This window comes from Mangifera indica, chromosome 4, assembly GCF_011075055.1.
Source record: "Mangifera indica cultivar Alphonso chromosome 4, CATAS_Mindica_2.1, whole genome shotgun sequence".
In the NCBI taxonomy this organism is placed as follows: domain Eukaryota; kingdom Viridiplantae; phylum Streptophyta; class Magnoliopsida; order Sapindales; family Anacardiaceae; genus Mangifera; species Mangifera indica.
The window spans coordinates 1,250,466-1,265,344 of record NC_058140.1 but is presented as its reverse complement, the minus strand read 5'-3'; the positions used below and the strand labels follow the sequence as shown (position 1 = coordinate 1,265,344).

The window sequence follows — 14,879 nt, the reverse complement described above, 5'->3', positions numbered from 1 at the left end:
TTGAATTAAATATAAAATAACATCAAATCATATAATAACACATGTAAATATATATATATTTATATATCAAAAATAGGCAAGCATAGTTTTGCATCAGTCCATTTGGATAACGTAACTAATTAAATTTTTTTAAAGAAATGATGATTTGATAATAATATATTTGAAAATTTCCTCCATCCTAATTGCCGCGCTACTCTACAGTCAATACAATGCGTCAAATACACGGCACCCAGGTAAAATAGACCTATGCAGAATCTTTCTATGTAGCAGCCAATGAGTTTAGGACAAACAGAGACAATTCTCAGCTCTTCACTACATTTAGAAGGAACATTTCAGAATGTAGAACCTCGGTCGAAATAGAACAGAAGTCGAACGACAAAATCAAAAAACAAAGATGGTAAAACCATATCACTATCTGTTCCTATCCAGACTCGACATTACAAATGGAAGTATTTTAACATCAGATGTGTAATGACTCTTAATTAATACACTCTATTTCAATGGCCATGGCAATTAACCATGCTTCACCGAATAACCCAGTGCAGTCTGCTCAAGTAGATTAAAATAAATGTAGACAACTCACCTCCAGAACTAAGATTATAATATGAATATGTACAGTCCAGAATTAAATATTACAAAATCGAATGCTTGATAAGAGTGAGGATACAGAAGAGGACCTCAAAACGGCTGGCTGTGATAAGGTTGTCATCTGGATTCCTACTAAGAGCCTGAAGTCAATCAGATGGGCACCTTGAAGGCCTGTGTATATATGGTTTTGTCGTTTAAAAAATCTTACTTTCAGCTTCTCCTGGGCCTGAAATTTTGCGGAATGAAAACACATGAGAATGTTTAACATCTGTCTAAATCTATCAATCAATCCCCTATTCCATTCTAATTTCTTTCTCTTTACACCTTTTTTTTTAAATTTTTTTGAAAACCCTCCTACTTATCATATGTTCTTTAAAGAGGGTAGGTATTTATACTTCCGATTCTTCTGCTGTGATCGCCAATAGCAAGCGAGTGCTCCGAATGCACAGCTAGCCAGAGCAATTGCCAGTGCAGCTCCCACAGGTACTACAACCGCATTTGTTGAGAACACCAAATCTTCAACACCTCCATCGATCCCATTGGTCCTTTGAGCATCCTTGTCCTTAAATAAAGATACAAGTGTTTTCCCATAATAATTAGACAGGAACTTGAATACTTCATCCTGGTCCCAGTCAATTTGACTGGGTTTGGTATCTCCATTAGAGCGATAACATGTAGAGCAAAGTTGCTTTGGAGGCCAAATAATCTTGGGGAACTTGGGATCAGCAGTTCTTAAAGATGCTTCTACCTTCATTAATCTCTTGTTGACTTTATTATGTGCACTCCACAACCATAGAGCAAAATCACGGGTTTTATTGAAAGGAGTAGTAACACTGAAAATCAAAATGAATCAAAATATAAATGAAGGGAACTTTACAAGTTTCAAAAAAAAAAATTAATTCTACTTGCTTTTACCTTGAACACATCTCATAAAAATGTTGACGACACTCCTGACATAAAAAGAAATTATGGATAAAATCGCATATAGATGTAAATGTAAACTGGCTCTCCCCATCATCAATTCTTACAGACAGAGAATGCAGTAGAACCCACAAGCCGCAGCTGCACATTATATTAAAAGATAATTAATATTCTAATTAAAAAAACAAATAAAGAGAGCTCTCAAATAATTGACCTGTTGTAAGAAGAAATATAAAATTAGAGAAAAACGAGATTGACTTATTGATTGGAGTTTGGAGATAATGCCCAAAATTAATAAATAAAAGAAAGAGAGAAAGAAAAAGAAACAAGTTGCGTTACAAATGGTGAAGAAGGCAGCAAGATGATACTCCATTAAGCTTTTACTTTATTCTTTTTATACATTTGCTTTCTTGGTAATCTAGCTATAATATGATTTCTCATAGAAATTGAAGCACCCACCAGATATCAATTTAAGACTAATCAGAATTCACACTTAAATAACCGAGTTTGTTTATTGAGTGCCTCAAAGTCTGAATAAAGAAACATGAAGACCTCTGCTTTGTTAACCCACCATCACCGCCTAGAAATTTTGTCTCCATTAACATGCCAGCACATGATTATCTTTATCAAATAACATACCATTTGTTCAATTTCAAATTCTATTCGTAACAACGGATCAACAAAATTTTGCCTCCTCCTTCTACTCTCTTTCTCAAAGAACTTCAGAAATGAGAAGTGATTCAGTTGGTGGCCCAGCCTCTAGCTCCACAGCAGCTAGTCAATAACTTCCTTCTTGTGTCACTCATTTCTCTTACCCACACACCTAGACAAGCTTTCATCATGTCTATGCAGTAAACTGGGCTAATTCTCCATGTCTTCATCACAAAATCATGAGATTACTATCACTATTTGATGTTTGTGTCATATATCTTATTTAGAATATGTTTTCATATGACCCTATGAACCAAAGTTCAGATGTAGTGATTATGGTCATCTTGCTTATAGAAGATGCCTGATATAATCATTACTCTAAGGGCAAACTCCATTGAGTGTGTGTCCGGTCCACAAGTAAATTTAATCGGAGATTTTGATATTAAAAAAGCTTATTAGAATCAGGTATCTTCAAAAAGAAATGTCAAATCCTATCTGAAAGATAAATTTCAAGCTTTATTAAATACACAAGAAAATGACTCAACTAGAGAAGACAGAGAAATCTACATAAAATGGAAATCACATTTATTCACTCTATGCATATATATCCTTCTCTATATAAGCATATGACAGGATTTATTCTAAAAGATTGATAATTGTCTGAAAATTGAAAGGATAATATAATATGGCTTGAACAAAACAATCAATTACCTGAAACCCCTTGTGTCATTCTTGCTGCCACGGCAAAACATCTGCAAAAGAATACCCAGAGCATGCCAAAACAATAAATTATTTTTTTCTCACAACTTTCTCCACAAAATCATAAAAAAGAAAATAATCAAGAACTCTTCTGCTAAAAATCCACAGTTAGGGACATCATATTTCTCAGTCATGTCATCAGTCTCATATCACATCAATAGGTGTTGATGTTCACAAAATATGTCATTCCTAAAAATCCTTTATTATTTCCCGTAATAATGTGATCATACGGATTTAGTTCTGAAGTAAAGTTTAAAATTATAAATTCCCCAGCAAATTTAAGTAAAACAAAAACGTATAAATTGTACTCTGCCAAAGTAACAGACAATAATAATATTTTTCTTTTCCTTTTTCCCTAGCTTTTTATAAGATTTGAATAAAAATCTCCCAGATACTTAAATTAAACAAAATCATATAAATTGAACTCCACCTAAACAATAAAATAAGACTACTCTCTTTTTTTCTTTTCTTCCCTCTTTTACAAATTTTAATTAAAACCACACCTGACTCCTCTTCAATCTTTAAACTTGAACTGAAGCCCAAAGACCAATGCTTCAAACATGCAGAACAACAAAGTGTCATTGAGTACTTACCCAATATCCACGAGGAACTTCTTTTCCACACATTTTGAAATTTCCTAGGGCACCATTGACATCACTTATGACAACTTCCTGTCTATCAGATTGCATATGTAATGGGGACAAGTCATCAAAATTTACCAGTACTTCTGCACTTCCCTTACGACACCTAATCCAAAATATTCAAAAATAAAATGAGTGAGGCATAACCAAAAAAAGTAGACAATAAAATGAAAGCAGCAAACAGCAAGAAGCACCCTAGTTTGCAACAAAAGGTGCATAATGAAAGGCGAGCTTTACCTCCTTGAAGGATGATGAGCCACTAAAATCTGTAGAAATCTTATTAATGAACCCCGAGTTTCTGATTTGATCATCTGCAACATCATAAGCATTAAAATCATAATTGCTGATAAGCATAAAATTAAAAAGCACAGAACTTAGAGGAAAATGTCTACCTTGTGTGCTAAAATGATGTCAAAGGCAGTGGCCGTTGCCTCCTCAACGTCATATATAGCTCGAGCAATCTTCAAAGGCATCAATGCAGTAGTTAGTAACTTGAACTAAAAGAGAAGATTTTGGTTACGATATTTTTAAGGCAAATTTGAGCAATGCTCTTGGAAAGACCTGTCCACGGTCTGATATATTTGATGGAAGAGGCTCATTTTCGAACTTCTCATCATCCAAGGCATATGAGCTGTATAGGAGCAAACAATAGAAATGAGAGCATGGTTTGAAACTAATGATCACAGATTGTAAACTAGAAAAAAAAAAAAGAATGTTGCGGTATAAAACTATAACTACATGATAATAAGCAATAGGTGTAGACACTCATACCTGCCTAATTGCTTATTGATCCAATTAAGCAAGCGATCAGCTGTCCGTCCATCATCGATTACACGTATTTCACTTTTATCCTGTTTAGGTTCCCAACCGCCAGATACAAATCTAGAAGGCGGAGCCCAGAAGAGCATAGGATAATGACTCACAGAAAACTTATCACAAAGTTTATTATTTATCTGTGCTGCCAAAAATGGCAAATGGGAAAAGCGCAAATCACTAAGCTATGTCTCCAATGTATAGAAGAAATGTCATAGAAAGGAAAGCAATGAAAGAAAATAAACTTCAGAAAGACTGTGGTAAGCAAATGTCATTTTACATATGCCAAAGGATATGCTTGTTCTACTTATGCATTTACATCATATCAATTTGAATTTTTTGAAGGTTGTGAAACTTTTTACTGCATAAGCGTGTAGCAACGTCTTAACAAAGAGTTTGGCAGTCAATGGTCCAGGCCATGAAACATTTCTAAGAAAGAAACTATTCCAGGACTTCAACTTCAAGCACACCATATCCAAAGGGAAATAAATCAAGAAGACATAGCAGATATACCTTTGATGCACAGTCTACCCTAGCCATCAATATGATACCAGGATGCACTGCATTAGGTCCAGTAAAAAGTCTTGCAACCTTCTCGTAATGAGGCTGCATAATTGATACTCAAGTAATTAAATAGTACCCAATATAAATAAGATAATATCAAACAAAACAAACTAATATATTACCTTATAGTTTCTGCAAGCAGGACACCTGAAAACCAGCATTGCACGGAAATATGCATCATATTTCGTAACATTGGTACAAATAATAGTGTAAATCAAATAGTGAATGGCATTTTAATTATTTCATTATCGTAAACTGATATTTCAATTTGTAGAACCAAAGTGCACTGACCCTTGCACTGAATTTCAATAAAGGCACAGGATACAAACATGCCAACTTCCTAAAAATTTAGACTCAAGGGTATAGTTTGTACACCTGTGTACAAATTTATCAAGGTCAAGGATAAATGTCTTACAATTTTTAGCTGTCTGAAGCAATAATCTCAACTATAGGGAGAAAACCATTAAGAATGATACAGAGGAATAGTTCTTTAACAAAATGGGATAATAACTTTGCTGTGCTATCTACCTTTTCAGAAAAAAAAACAGATAGTGATAGCATCCAAACTGGCGTTAAACATGAGTAGACAGAGATTCTATCATGACAGTAAAGCAACCAACAAATTCTAGGCAGCAATTGAGGAGCTAGATAGGCTCAAGCGGACATCTAAAGGGAGAACAGTTGCTGTCATAAAAGAGCGCATCAAGAGCCACTTTTAGCAGCCATCAAAGCCAAATCTCAAGCTTGTGTAGGTGACAATGAGTTGAAAACAGAAAAAATACCTGGGAAAAATATCCAAACTTTCAGGCACCTTAAAATGGAAGAAATTGTTTGGATACCTTCATTGATGCAAACAATGGAATGCCCCCAGCTATTGGAATTTTTAACTTAGTATTCCAAAATGGATAATACATACTATCAATCGCTTGACTATTCTGGCTCCATTGCACATTAAAAATATATTTAACTACTAGTTTGCGACAATGGGAGATTGATAAATGTTCTGTTTTTACTTTCTTATTTTGATTACAAACACAGAAGTTCATCATTTGGTGGGAAATAATTCCACAATTCATAGTAACCCCTATGATGGATGCTATTTCCCCCTTTTTTTTGCCAACAAGTTCTCGGAAAAGTAGATGGTTGTCCATGTCTAATTTACTTTCTACATGCAAGCAATTCTTTAACATACATTAATGTATATATCAAATAACTGAATAACATCTATTTCTTAAAAACACTCTGAAATCATATATATATCTCAAAATTAATATGTTGAAACACATTGATAACATAAGCTTTGCCATAATTAGAACCAATAATAAGAGGTTAAATAGCTCTATGAAATCTTAGTATACCATCATGCTTAGCAAGAAAATTTTTAAGAAGAGAATGTATGAGTCAATAAAATATTATATCCAAATTTACATACAACTCAAAAACACTAAAAAAGGTGAATTTTTGTAGAACAAAAAATTAGGACATGCCCCATAGAGTATTTTCAAATGGTTTCCCAAATTAAAAATAATCAAAATACATCATACTATGAATTTGAAAATCTGAAGAAATTTTCACACAACACACTGGTTTCTGCTGATTTTACCACAGCGTTGCTATAATCTAACATTAATGTTCCAAATATAAAGTTTCATGGCATAAACGGGACCCTATTGGCCATGTCTTTAGTTGGTTTTGGATTGGTTTAAAAAAAAAAGGTTTAAAAGCAACTAAAAAAAGGTACCTTAACAACCCAAAATCCACCACGTCACTTTCTTCCAGTATCCAAATGTCCTAAACATTCCAAATGAACCACCGATTAACCACCTAATCTCCTACGAAAGTCAACCCACCACTCCCAGTCCAACACGGACTTACCAAATGCAGTCAACGCTAATCAACTTAGCACCTTCCTATTACCACATTTCCACACTTTTTTCTCAAAACAATTCATGCCAAAAACAGCATAACTAAAGTGACAAATTGCGTCATAAATAATTAAAACAGCTAATAATTTGATAAACGAACATAATAACCTCATCTTCATCAAACTAAAACTCAAGTAACTTATATTCAAACACTACTAATACTAACCAATGAGCGAAGAACTCAACGACGGCGTAAGTAGCCGGAGTGTCTCTCAGGATGGAGTCGAAGTTCGTAGCGTTCAAATCCACAGCGTTATCGACCGCTCCGTTGTCCTCGCCGTTACTAATCGATCTTAGGATCGACCGCGACCCGGCCGAAAACGACACCACTTCGGAAACGAACAGAAGCAGCAGCAACAACAGATTCAGAATCCGAATCAACAACTTGTGAGACATGGAGAACTGAGAGAAGTTTTCGTCGATTCGATTCGGTACGATCCGTTTTGCGAATCAGTGAAAGTGTTTTCCGTGTTTTAAAATTATTTTATGTTTTGTTTCTTGCTCTGTATGAATATGGACCTGTTAGGAGCCTAGGGTTGGCGTGTTCGTTGGGGTGAACGTGGGTCCGAGTTTGGCGCATTGGGTATAAATTAAGGAAAGGTCCGAGCCAGTCTTCTTTGAATATCATTTTCATTAAAATTTTAGTCAAACAATTCGACTTAAATTTAATTTGATTTTTTTTTTTCAATAATATGATTTATATATACATATTTTATTATAAAAATAAAATATTAAGACTATATATATAATATTATTGTATTAATTTTCTCTTAGTAATACTTTTTATCCCTCTCATAATACTATTCATTATTCTATAATCTTTTAACAATATCATTGATTAATTCAAATTCGAATTAAATCTGATTCAAATTGATTAAATGAATTTAAGTCAAACTCTAATCAACTTATGTTAGGTTCAGTTTGACTCAAATTCAACCGTAATTACATTTCTAATTTTCTTTTACATATGTATTTTATAATTTTTGGGAGTGTCACATGCACGTGCATAATATAATTAACAGTGGATTCAAACTGGGCTAAATTTGTTCATTTTATTAGTAATATTAGTTATTCAATCGATGATATTATTTTTCTCATCAACAGTATCTCGGTTTACTTTAATTCAAATCTAATTCAATATGAGTTTACTATAATAGATTTGGGCGAATTCGAATCAATTTATATTAATATTTGTCTCGATTTGAATCTAATTGTAATTATGCTCTTGGAGCCCATCCATATTTCCAATTCTAAGATTCTATTACATGAATTATTATGTTATTTTTAAAAAAGTACGTTACTTTGGTTGGTAAATTTCACTATCGTACATGTGTTTCAAAGGAGCAAAGCATTAAAATTGACTGATATATAAATTATTCCATTTTAAATTTTAAAATTGATTAAAATGTGGTTATAATTAGTCACAATTAAAAATTTTTTAAATCACCAAAAATCTTTATCATGTTTATTTTGAAGACAAACATAACCTACCAATGTTTAATATTATCATGTTATTGTGGCTACGGTTAGATTTGATCTGAATTACGTAAATTCCAATTAAAACTTTGATCAAACAAATCGAACTCGAATAAATCCAAATTTTGAATTCAAATCCCAACTTCTCAATCTCAAATTGATCCGAAGTTGATATGGAGTTGACCTTGTTTGAGATCAATTAGATTCAAAGATAATCTTATAAGGATATAATTTTTGACTCGTAACTCTGGAGCTCATCTCTAGTTGGGGTTAAAAAAAAAATTTAACTTTGAATTTGATTTAAATAAACTAGAATATAAATATTTATATCGATTCATTTTTGACATATTTTATGAAAAAGAAATCAATTTTAGCTTGAACTTAACTTGTTTGATTTGAACTCAAATTCAAAATCGAATCTAACCTTAACTATAGTGTGAATGGCTTAGAAATATGCCTAATAACCTAAATGTTCGTTTTTAGTTTGCATGTGTACTTACCTTTGAAAAATGGGCATAACATACTCAAATTTGGTTTCTCGAGTGAGGTTAAAAAACAATTTAATTTTGAATTCAATCTAAATCAGATCAAACTTGGATGTTTGGATAGGCCAAAATTTGGCTTATTTTTATAAAAACGAACCTTATCTTATTTTAAACTCGATTTGTTTTATTTGAATTCAAATTCAAGCTCTTGTCGCTCAGATTGAAATCAAACTAACTATTATATGATGGCTTAAAAATATACTTTGTAAACTTATTTGATTTGAACTCAAATTCGAATTCGATTGAAACCAACCTAACGATAATGCAAAGTGGGTGAGAAATATGCTTGGTTATCTAAAATTTCACTTTAAGCCCATTTACTTGCCTTAGAATGAAAAATGGACCTAGATGGGCCTGTTGGAGCCCAAAACTTCCTCCTCAAGTCATCTACCAAATTCAAATTTCGAGAATCATCCTGATCCATAAATCCATTATTGCTTCTGAGAGTTCCGATTCGAGTACTCCAATTTAGGGCTCCTAAGATTTCATTTTCAAACCAACGCTCTGTCAAATCGCTTTAAACTTGCCGAAATCAACGCCAATAGAGCCCAAAACTCCTCAATTCCAATTTCTGTTCAAGGTAATCGCACTGATCCCGCGCTTTCTTTTTACTTATTCTTTTTCCGTCTCGTCGTTTAAATTTCCCATACTAGTTTGAATTTCTGGCACATTTTTGTTCGATTAATCTGCTTTAACGGTGGATTCTTCGTTTGAATTGCCCTTAAGATACTTTCAACGCGGTTATTACGCGAGTGTATGAATTTGAATAGTTTTAGCCTTTAAATTTGGTTAAAAATGGATAATTTACCCTTGATTATGTGAAATTTTTTGCGTTTTCATATTACAGGATATACCTGTGTTTGCGGTGCAGTTGCTTTAATTTTTAACGAAACTGCTGTGTTTGTTTGAATAGGCATCATGAAGTTCTTAGAGTACACGCCTCTTGACCGGTAAATTTCATTGATTTAGATGTAATTTGCTATGTAAAATTTTATTTTGGAATTAAGTTGTTATGTAATCTTAATTTTTCCCAGAATAAATGATTTCTTGAATCATTTGAATCTCGGAGAACGCACTATCAAAGGAAATCTAGAAGCTTACTCTTGTAAGTATAAAGTGAGGAGTTCTAGATCTGTGTTTTGACTTATCAAATTGAAACTTAGTTTATTGTCTTTTTTTAGGCAAACATACGGGAACAGATAAGAAGCTATCTCTCAGCTTGGAGAACGAGGTAAATAAAGCAACACTTGACATTTTGCCCGTGTGATTTGCTGTAAACTTTTGTGTCTGACTATTTTATGCATATTAAATGTTAGTAACCTCTACTTCTAATGCTTCTCCCTTAATGGTTTTTCTTTATTAATATATGGTTTACTGTTGTGCATTACATTCTTCTTTTTTAATCTTATTGTTTCATATCTGATGTGTCATCTCATGCTGTTTGCTTAAATTTAAAATATCTGGACTGCATATTGAATAATTGTTATTCTTTGTTCTTAATAACCTTGATATCCTTTTCGTGAATTGAATAATCTACGTATTATCCTGTGTCTCTTTTTTGTCTCTTTCTTTTTCTTATTCTTTCTTCTTTTGTCTGGCATATTCCTTTTTACTTCAGATCCTTGATTATCTTGGCAAATCGTCTGACACTGACTCCTCTTCACCAGCAGAATACCTTTTGTGCAGATCCAGGTTGTGCATACTGCGCAGATAGGTTTATGAATTGTAGATTGTCTGTATGTCTCTTTAACAGTTTTTTTCTCTATTCTAATTCCAGCCGGAAGACATTGATGTACTTGGTTCTTACACTCAATCACATGTGTCCAGATTTTGACTTCAGGTATATCTTTACTGAGGCTTATAAAGGAGGATCATGGGTAATGTCACTGTCAGCTTATCAGGCGATATGGCAACCCACTATATGATCCTCTTTTAATTGTATTGGGAGTGTTGTCAAAAGGTTTGACAGACAGTTCAAAAAAACTGTTGCTCTAGGAGGAGCTGAGAGTTCAAGTCTCTCCATTTCCCAAGTCTGATCCTAGCCATTCGTTTTGTTGTCTTGTGTTTGATCAACTTGTTTGGTAGTACAATTCATATTACTACTTTGAATAGCACTCCGATGATGCATCTATGTGTTTTTTATTGCTATTTCCTCATATTACTATATTGCTTTGGATTTTTTGTGTTTTTAGTGCGGTGAAAGCTCACCAGTTCTTCACACAGGAAAGCTGGGACATTTTTAAACAGATTTTTGAGACTTACATGTTTGAAGCTTCAAAGGTATTAATTGTGCTACTTTGCATATATGGATGGTATTGCTACCTCTGGTCAAGAGGCACATGCATGTGAGAGTGGAAAATTGCTGTTCATTGCATGAAAGGAATAACATGGCCATCTTTAACATCTTTTTATCCATATATGTCTCCCAATGCAGTCATAGATCGCCACATCAGCTGATTGGTATTTCTCTGTATTGTATACTATCTTGCATGTGCCTAAATCCAGGAAATCTACTCTTTGAAAGCTCTTTTGTCTGGAATAAAAGGGATTTAAGTACTGCAGATATTTGGACTGGTGCACTATCTGTTATTATGACCTATTAAATGACTTTACTGTTCTAATTATCGTTTCCTACTATTTTTCTTTTGTCAATATTCATGTTTCTTCTCTCTCTCTCTCTCTCTTTTGTTTTTTTTGAAAAAATGTTGTATGACTGTCAAGTACCTTCTTGACCCTTGACTTCGGCTTCTTTCGTACACAAATGAACAGGAATGGGCCGAGGCAGATGGTGACTGTTCCCTGCTGGAAGCATTATACAAGGCACTGGATGAGGTGAACTTTACTTTGAAAACTGAATGCACTAATTGTGCCTAGAGACACTTTTTGACACATAGTGATGCAGGTCGTAAGATTAAATGATTGCGAAATTTACAGTTACAATCCAGATTCTGATGCAGATCCATTTCCTGAGAAAGGAGCAATGTAAGTACTTGTATTATATTATCAGCATATAATATACATTCCCAGCACTTTCTATGACTTACAAAAATACCATTCTATATATTGTTCAGATGGTCCTTCAATTTCTTCTTCTATAATAGAAAACTAAAGCGAGTTGTGAGCTTCCGATTTTCTTGCTTGAGGTGGGTAAATATATTTATTTCCTCAAACATCACAGCTTCTTGTGAACTGTAACGACTATCTGTCAGCCTTGTCTCACCACTGATTCTTCTTGCAGTAATTTAGTGTTGGATGGATTTGTTATGGATGAGCTGTATGAAGAGGAAGATGGAGAAATTTTTGATGACATGGACATCTAACCACTGACTGGCATTTGTAGTATGATGTTTATATGTGAAGACCATCAAACTTCTTCCATGTAAGGTGTGTTAACTTGTAGTGCCATTTCTTGTGGTGACTATGTAGGATTAGTTTCCCTGTTTCTGTGCATATACTTCTCTTAGTTAGGAATGCTGTTGTCAGTAAAATGTAGTAGTCAGTGTTTATATGTCTGTACCTTGTCTCAGGCAAAAATAAAAAAGGATCATGTTGAGTGACACTTGAACTCAATTCTCTTTGTCAATTACTTCATGAATAAATTTCACCTAATTTGATCTTGGCGTATTCTTAAATTCACTAGTTTGGTAAGTGGTCAAATTCTTTGTATGTGTATCAACATAATTAACTATTATGCAATTAATATTCTTGTGATGACTAATACTATGAATACAAACTTAGGAGTGGATTCGAAATGGTGTTTGGGCTTGACTCAAATCTTGAATGATGAGCTTGAGTTAACTTGAATGGTAAATAGTGATGTTAGAAAAGACGATAAGTTGTTAAAAGAGGAGAGGAAGAATTGTCGGAGATGAATAGTCAGAGCAAAAGAGCTCTAATGAAGAATAGGTGATCTTGCATACTTGAATTGAGTTATTGAGTTAGAGCTTCAGTTCGTTCAGTTTGTTCGAGTCAAATATAGATTCAAGTCTGAACCGATTCAATTCGAATCAATCCCTAAAGCACAAGAGTTCTAATTAAGGATCAGTTTCACTTGTTCACTGATAGCCCAATGGTTGTCAATAATCAATGAGCTTTGTCAATCCATTAGCGGTTGAATAATGATAATATAATGGTTATCAAAGATCAATTAGTGTTATGATTAGCCTATAACACAATAGTTTTATATGAGCAATGAAATAAGGTATCAAGCTGCTTAATACATGCACCTGATTAGTGTCATGCATTGACAACAAATGTGAAGACGTACAAAAATGAGTAATGTTATGCGAATATATTTTAGGTATATAATTTAAGTATACACATGATATGTCATTATGTGATTGAATGTTATAGGCATGAGCTTGAATTCGAGATAAGAAAGATTGACTTGAGAAATTATAGTTAAATTTTGTAAATTATATATTTATTGGTTATTCCTTTTATTTCTTATATTTGAAGTCAAAAACTAAGATTTTAGATGCGTAAGTGTATGAGTTTAAAACTGTAAGGATTAATCAAACTTGACAATAAACTCATTGAGTTGCACAACGATGATTTCGAGCTCAACTTGACAATAATTGAATTAAACTTGACTTAGACAAAGGTTGAGCTACAAGTAACTTGTATGCAATTTAACTTATTTATAAACAAAGGTGAACCCAAGAGGTTTGAAAAATATAAATTATCCCTCATAAGTATAACAAATAAATGTTTAATATCTTTTTAAATTGAAAAAATTACTAATTTAATATATTTAAAATCTCAAAATAATCTTTAAAATTTTATATTGCCCCTTTATTAAATTTTATCATTTCTTAATTGTTCTTTTATATTTTTATTTTTATTTAATTTTGATATTTTGATATTGTATTTTTGGATCAACAACTATTTATAGACGTAGAAAATTGTATTACTCATTCCACTGTTACCTATAAGCTTGATCTGCCTAACCACATGAGTCATGACATTGTAACAAAAAGTAAGTACCCCTCTTTACACTTGGTATTTGGTTGTTTCCTCTTTTGAAAAGTGCAATTACATCATTAATCTTTGCTTTTTCATCTCCTGTATATCAAATTTACTATTCTATTTCCACAAGTGCACTTCCATCTCTTTCCAAACTCAAATTGATTCCCAAACCTTTTAATTACATGGATGTTAGATCTCTCTAAGCTCTCTATCATGCATTGATGCATATATTTCCAATCCTCTTTCTTGTGAACATAGAGGAGGAAAGCAATGGTGAACTCAAAAGTAAAACTTAGAAGAGTCAAAATGAGTACAAGTAAAATTTAGTAATTAACGAAAAAATAATAAAATTAAAGCAATCAATAAAAATTTTAGGAATTATATTGATATTTTATAGTCAAAAGAGTTATATTAGCATACTAAACTTATAATTTTTCAAAGTCAAAGAGTTAAACTCACATTTCTTAACCCTCAGGTCCACCATAGAAGGAAAGAATATCTAAACCAATTAGATTATTGAAACTTAAGGGTGGGTGTGTGTGTGTGTTTAGGGTTATATAGGGATTTTGTTTTCAAACTTAGGTGGACAAGTATGTATGCATTAATTCATGATAATAATGGCTTTGAGTGTGCTTGTGTTTGTGATAATGTGATGGCTTAGAGTGTGTAAGTGCGTGCGTGTGTGTGCATGTGTGTGTATATGTGTGTGTTTAGGGTTATATAGGGATTTCATTTTCAAACTTAGGTGGAGAAGTATGTATGCATTAAATTTTTTGATAATAGGTGTGTGCAGGATTTCGTTTTCAAACTTAGGTGGACCAGTATGTATGCATTAATTCATGATAACAAGGGTGTGTATACAAGTGTGTATAATTCTTGATCATCGTGATGGCTCTGTGTGTGTGTATGATTTGTGATAATCGTAATAGTTTTATGTATGTGTGTGTGTAATTCATGATAATCATTATGACTTTATATGTGTTTATGCATCTACATGCACATGCACATGTTTGTTTACATGTGGACAC

The 14,879-nt window shown here is 33.0% G+C and overlaps 2 protein-coding genes across 5 annotated transcripts; one reads left to right on the top strand and one right to left on the bottom strand.

Annotated features, from left to right (window-relative positions):
* Nucleotides 1–278: 278 nt before the first annotated feature.
* Nucleotides 279–7,502, bottom strand: LOC123214038 (sulfhydryl oxidase 2-like). 3 transcript variants are annotated; one of them, XM_044633727.1, is made up of 13 exons: nucleotides 7,029–7,502; nucleotides 5,060–5,084; nucleotides 4,887–4,979; nucleotides 4,332–4,513; nucleotides 4,122–4,191; nucleotides 3,953–4,021; nucleotides 3,798–3,871; nucleotides 3,513–3,666; nucleotides 2,872–2,912; nucleotides 1,617–1,650; nucleotides 1,504–1,538; nucleotides 984–1,421; nucleotides 279–814 (listed from the first exon to the last, which is right to left on the bottom strand). In XM_044633727.1, exons 1-13 carry the CDS (start codon nucleotides 7,256–7,258, stop codon nucleotides 799–801), a joined length of 1,461 nt encoding a protein of 486 aa, XP_044489662.1. In that variant the 5' UTR covers nucleotides 7,259–7,502; the 3' UTR covers nucleotides 279–798. The 3 variants fall into 3 exon arrangements, with proteins under 3 accessions (XP_044489662.1, XP_044489661.1, XP_044489659.1); XM_044633726.1 differs by having other exon boundaries at nucleotides 1,504–1,650; nucleotides 7,029–7,499; XM_044633724.1 differs by having other exon boundaries at nucleotides 771–1,421; nucleotides 1,504–1,650.
* A 1,788-nt stretch (nucleotides 7,503–9,290) lies between these two features.
* LOC123212850 (repressor of RNA polymerase III transcription MAF1 homolog) lies at nucleotides 9,291–12,507 on the top strand. Of its 2 annotated transcripts, none has more exons than XM_044632071.1 (11): nucleotides 9,291–9,463; nucleotides 9,731–9,833; nucleotides 9,918–9,988; nucleotides 10,065–10,114; nucleotides 10,502–10,575; nucleotides 10,661–10,723; nucleotides 11,076–11,163; nucleotides 11,653–11,715; nucleotides 11,786–11,865; nucleotides 11,955–12,026; nucleotides 12,122–12,507. In XM_044632071.1, the coding sequence occupies exons 2-11, from the start codon at nucleotides 9,802–9,804 to the stop codon at nucleotides 12,201–12,203; spliced, it is 675 nt and encodes a 224-aa protein (XP_044488006.1). In that variant the 5' UTR covers nucleotides 9,291–9,463; nucleotides 9,731–9,801; the 3' UTR covers nucleotides 12,204–12,507. The 2 variants fall into 2 exon arrangements, with proteins under 2 accessions (XP_044488006.1, XP_044488005.1); XM_044632070.1 differs by having other exon boundaries at nucleotides 9,292–9,463; nucleotides 9,797–9,833.
* The last annotated feature ends 2,372 nt before the right edge of the window (nucleotides 12,508–14,879 follow it).

Excerpts from the sequence above, each read along its gene's own strand:
- LOC123212850 (XM_044632071.1), top strand. The coding sequence starts at position 9,802 with ATGAAGTTCTTAGAGTACACGCCTCTTGACCG. Across the intron at positions 9,834-9,917 it reads GAGTACACGCCTCTTGACCG|AATAAATGATTTCTTGAATC; the intron begins GTAAATTTCATT and ends AATTTTTCCCAG. Across the intron at positions 11,716-11,785 it reads TATACAAGGCACTGGATGAG|GTCGTAAGATTAAATGATTG; the intron begins GTGAACTTTACT and ends ATAGTGATGCAG.
- LOC123214038 (XM_044633724.1), bottom strand. The coding sequence starts at position 7,258 with ATGTCTCACAAGTTGTTGATTCGGATTCTGAATCTGTTGTTGCTGCTG. Across the intron at positions 4,022-4,121 it reads ATATATCAGACCGTGGACAG|ATTGCTCGAGCTATATATGA; the intron begins GTCTTTCCAAGA and ends ATGCCTTTGAAG. Across the intron at positions 2,913-3,512 it reads AAGTTCCTCGTGGATATTGG|ATGTTTTGCCGTGGCAGCAA; the intron begins GTAAGTACTCAA and ends ATTCTTTTGCAG.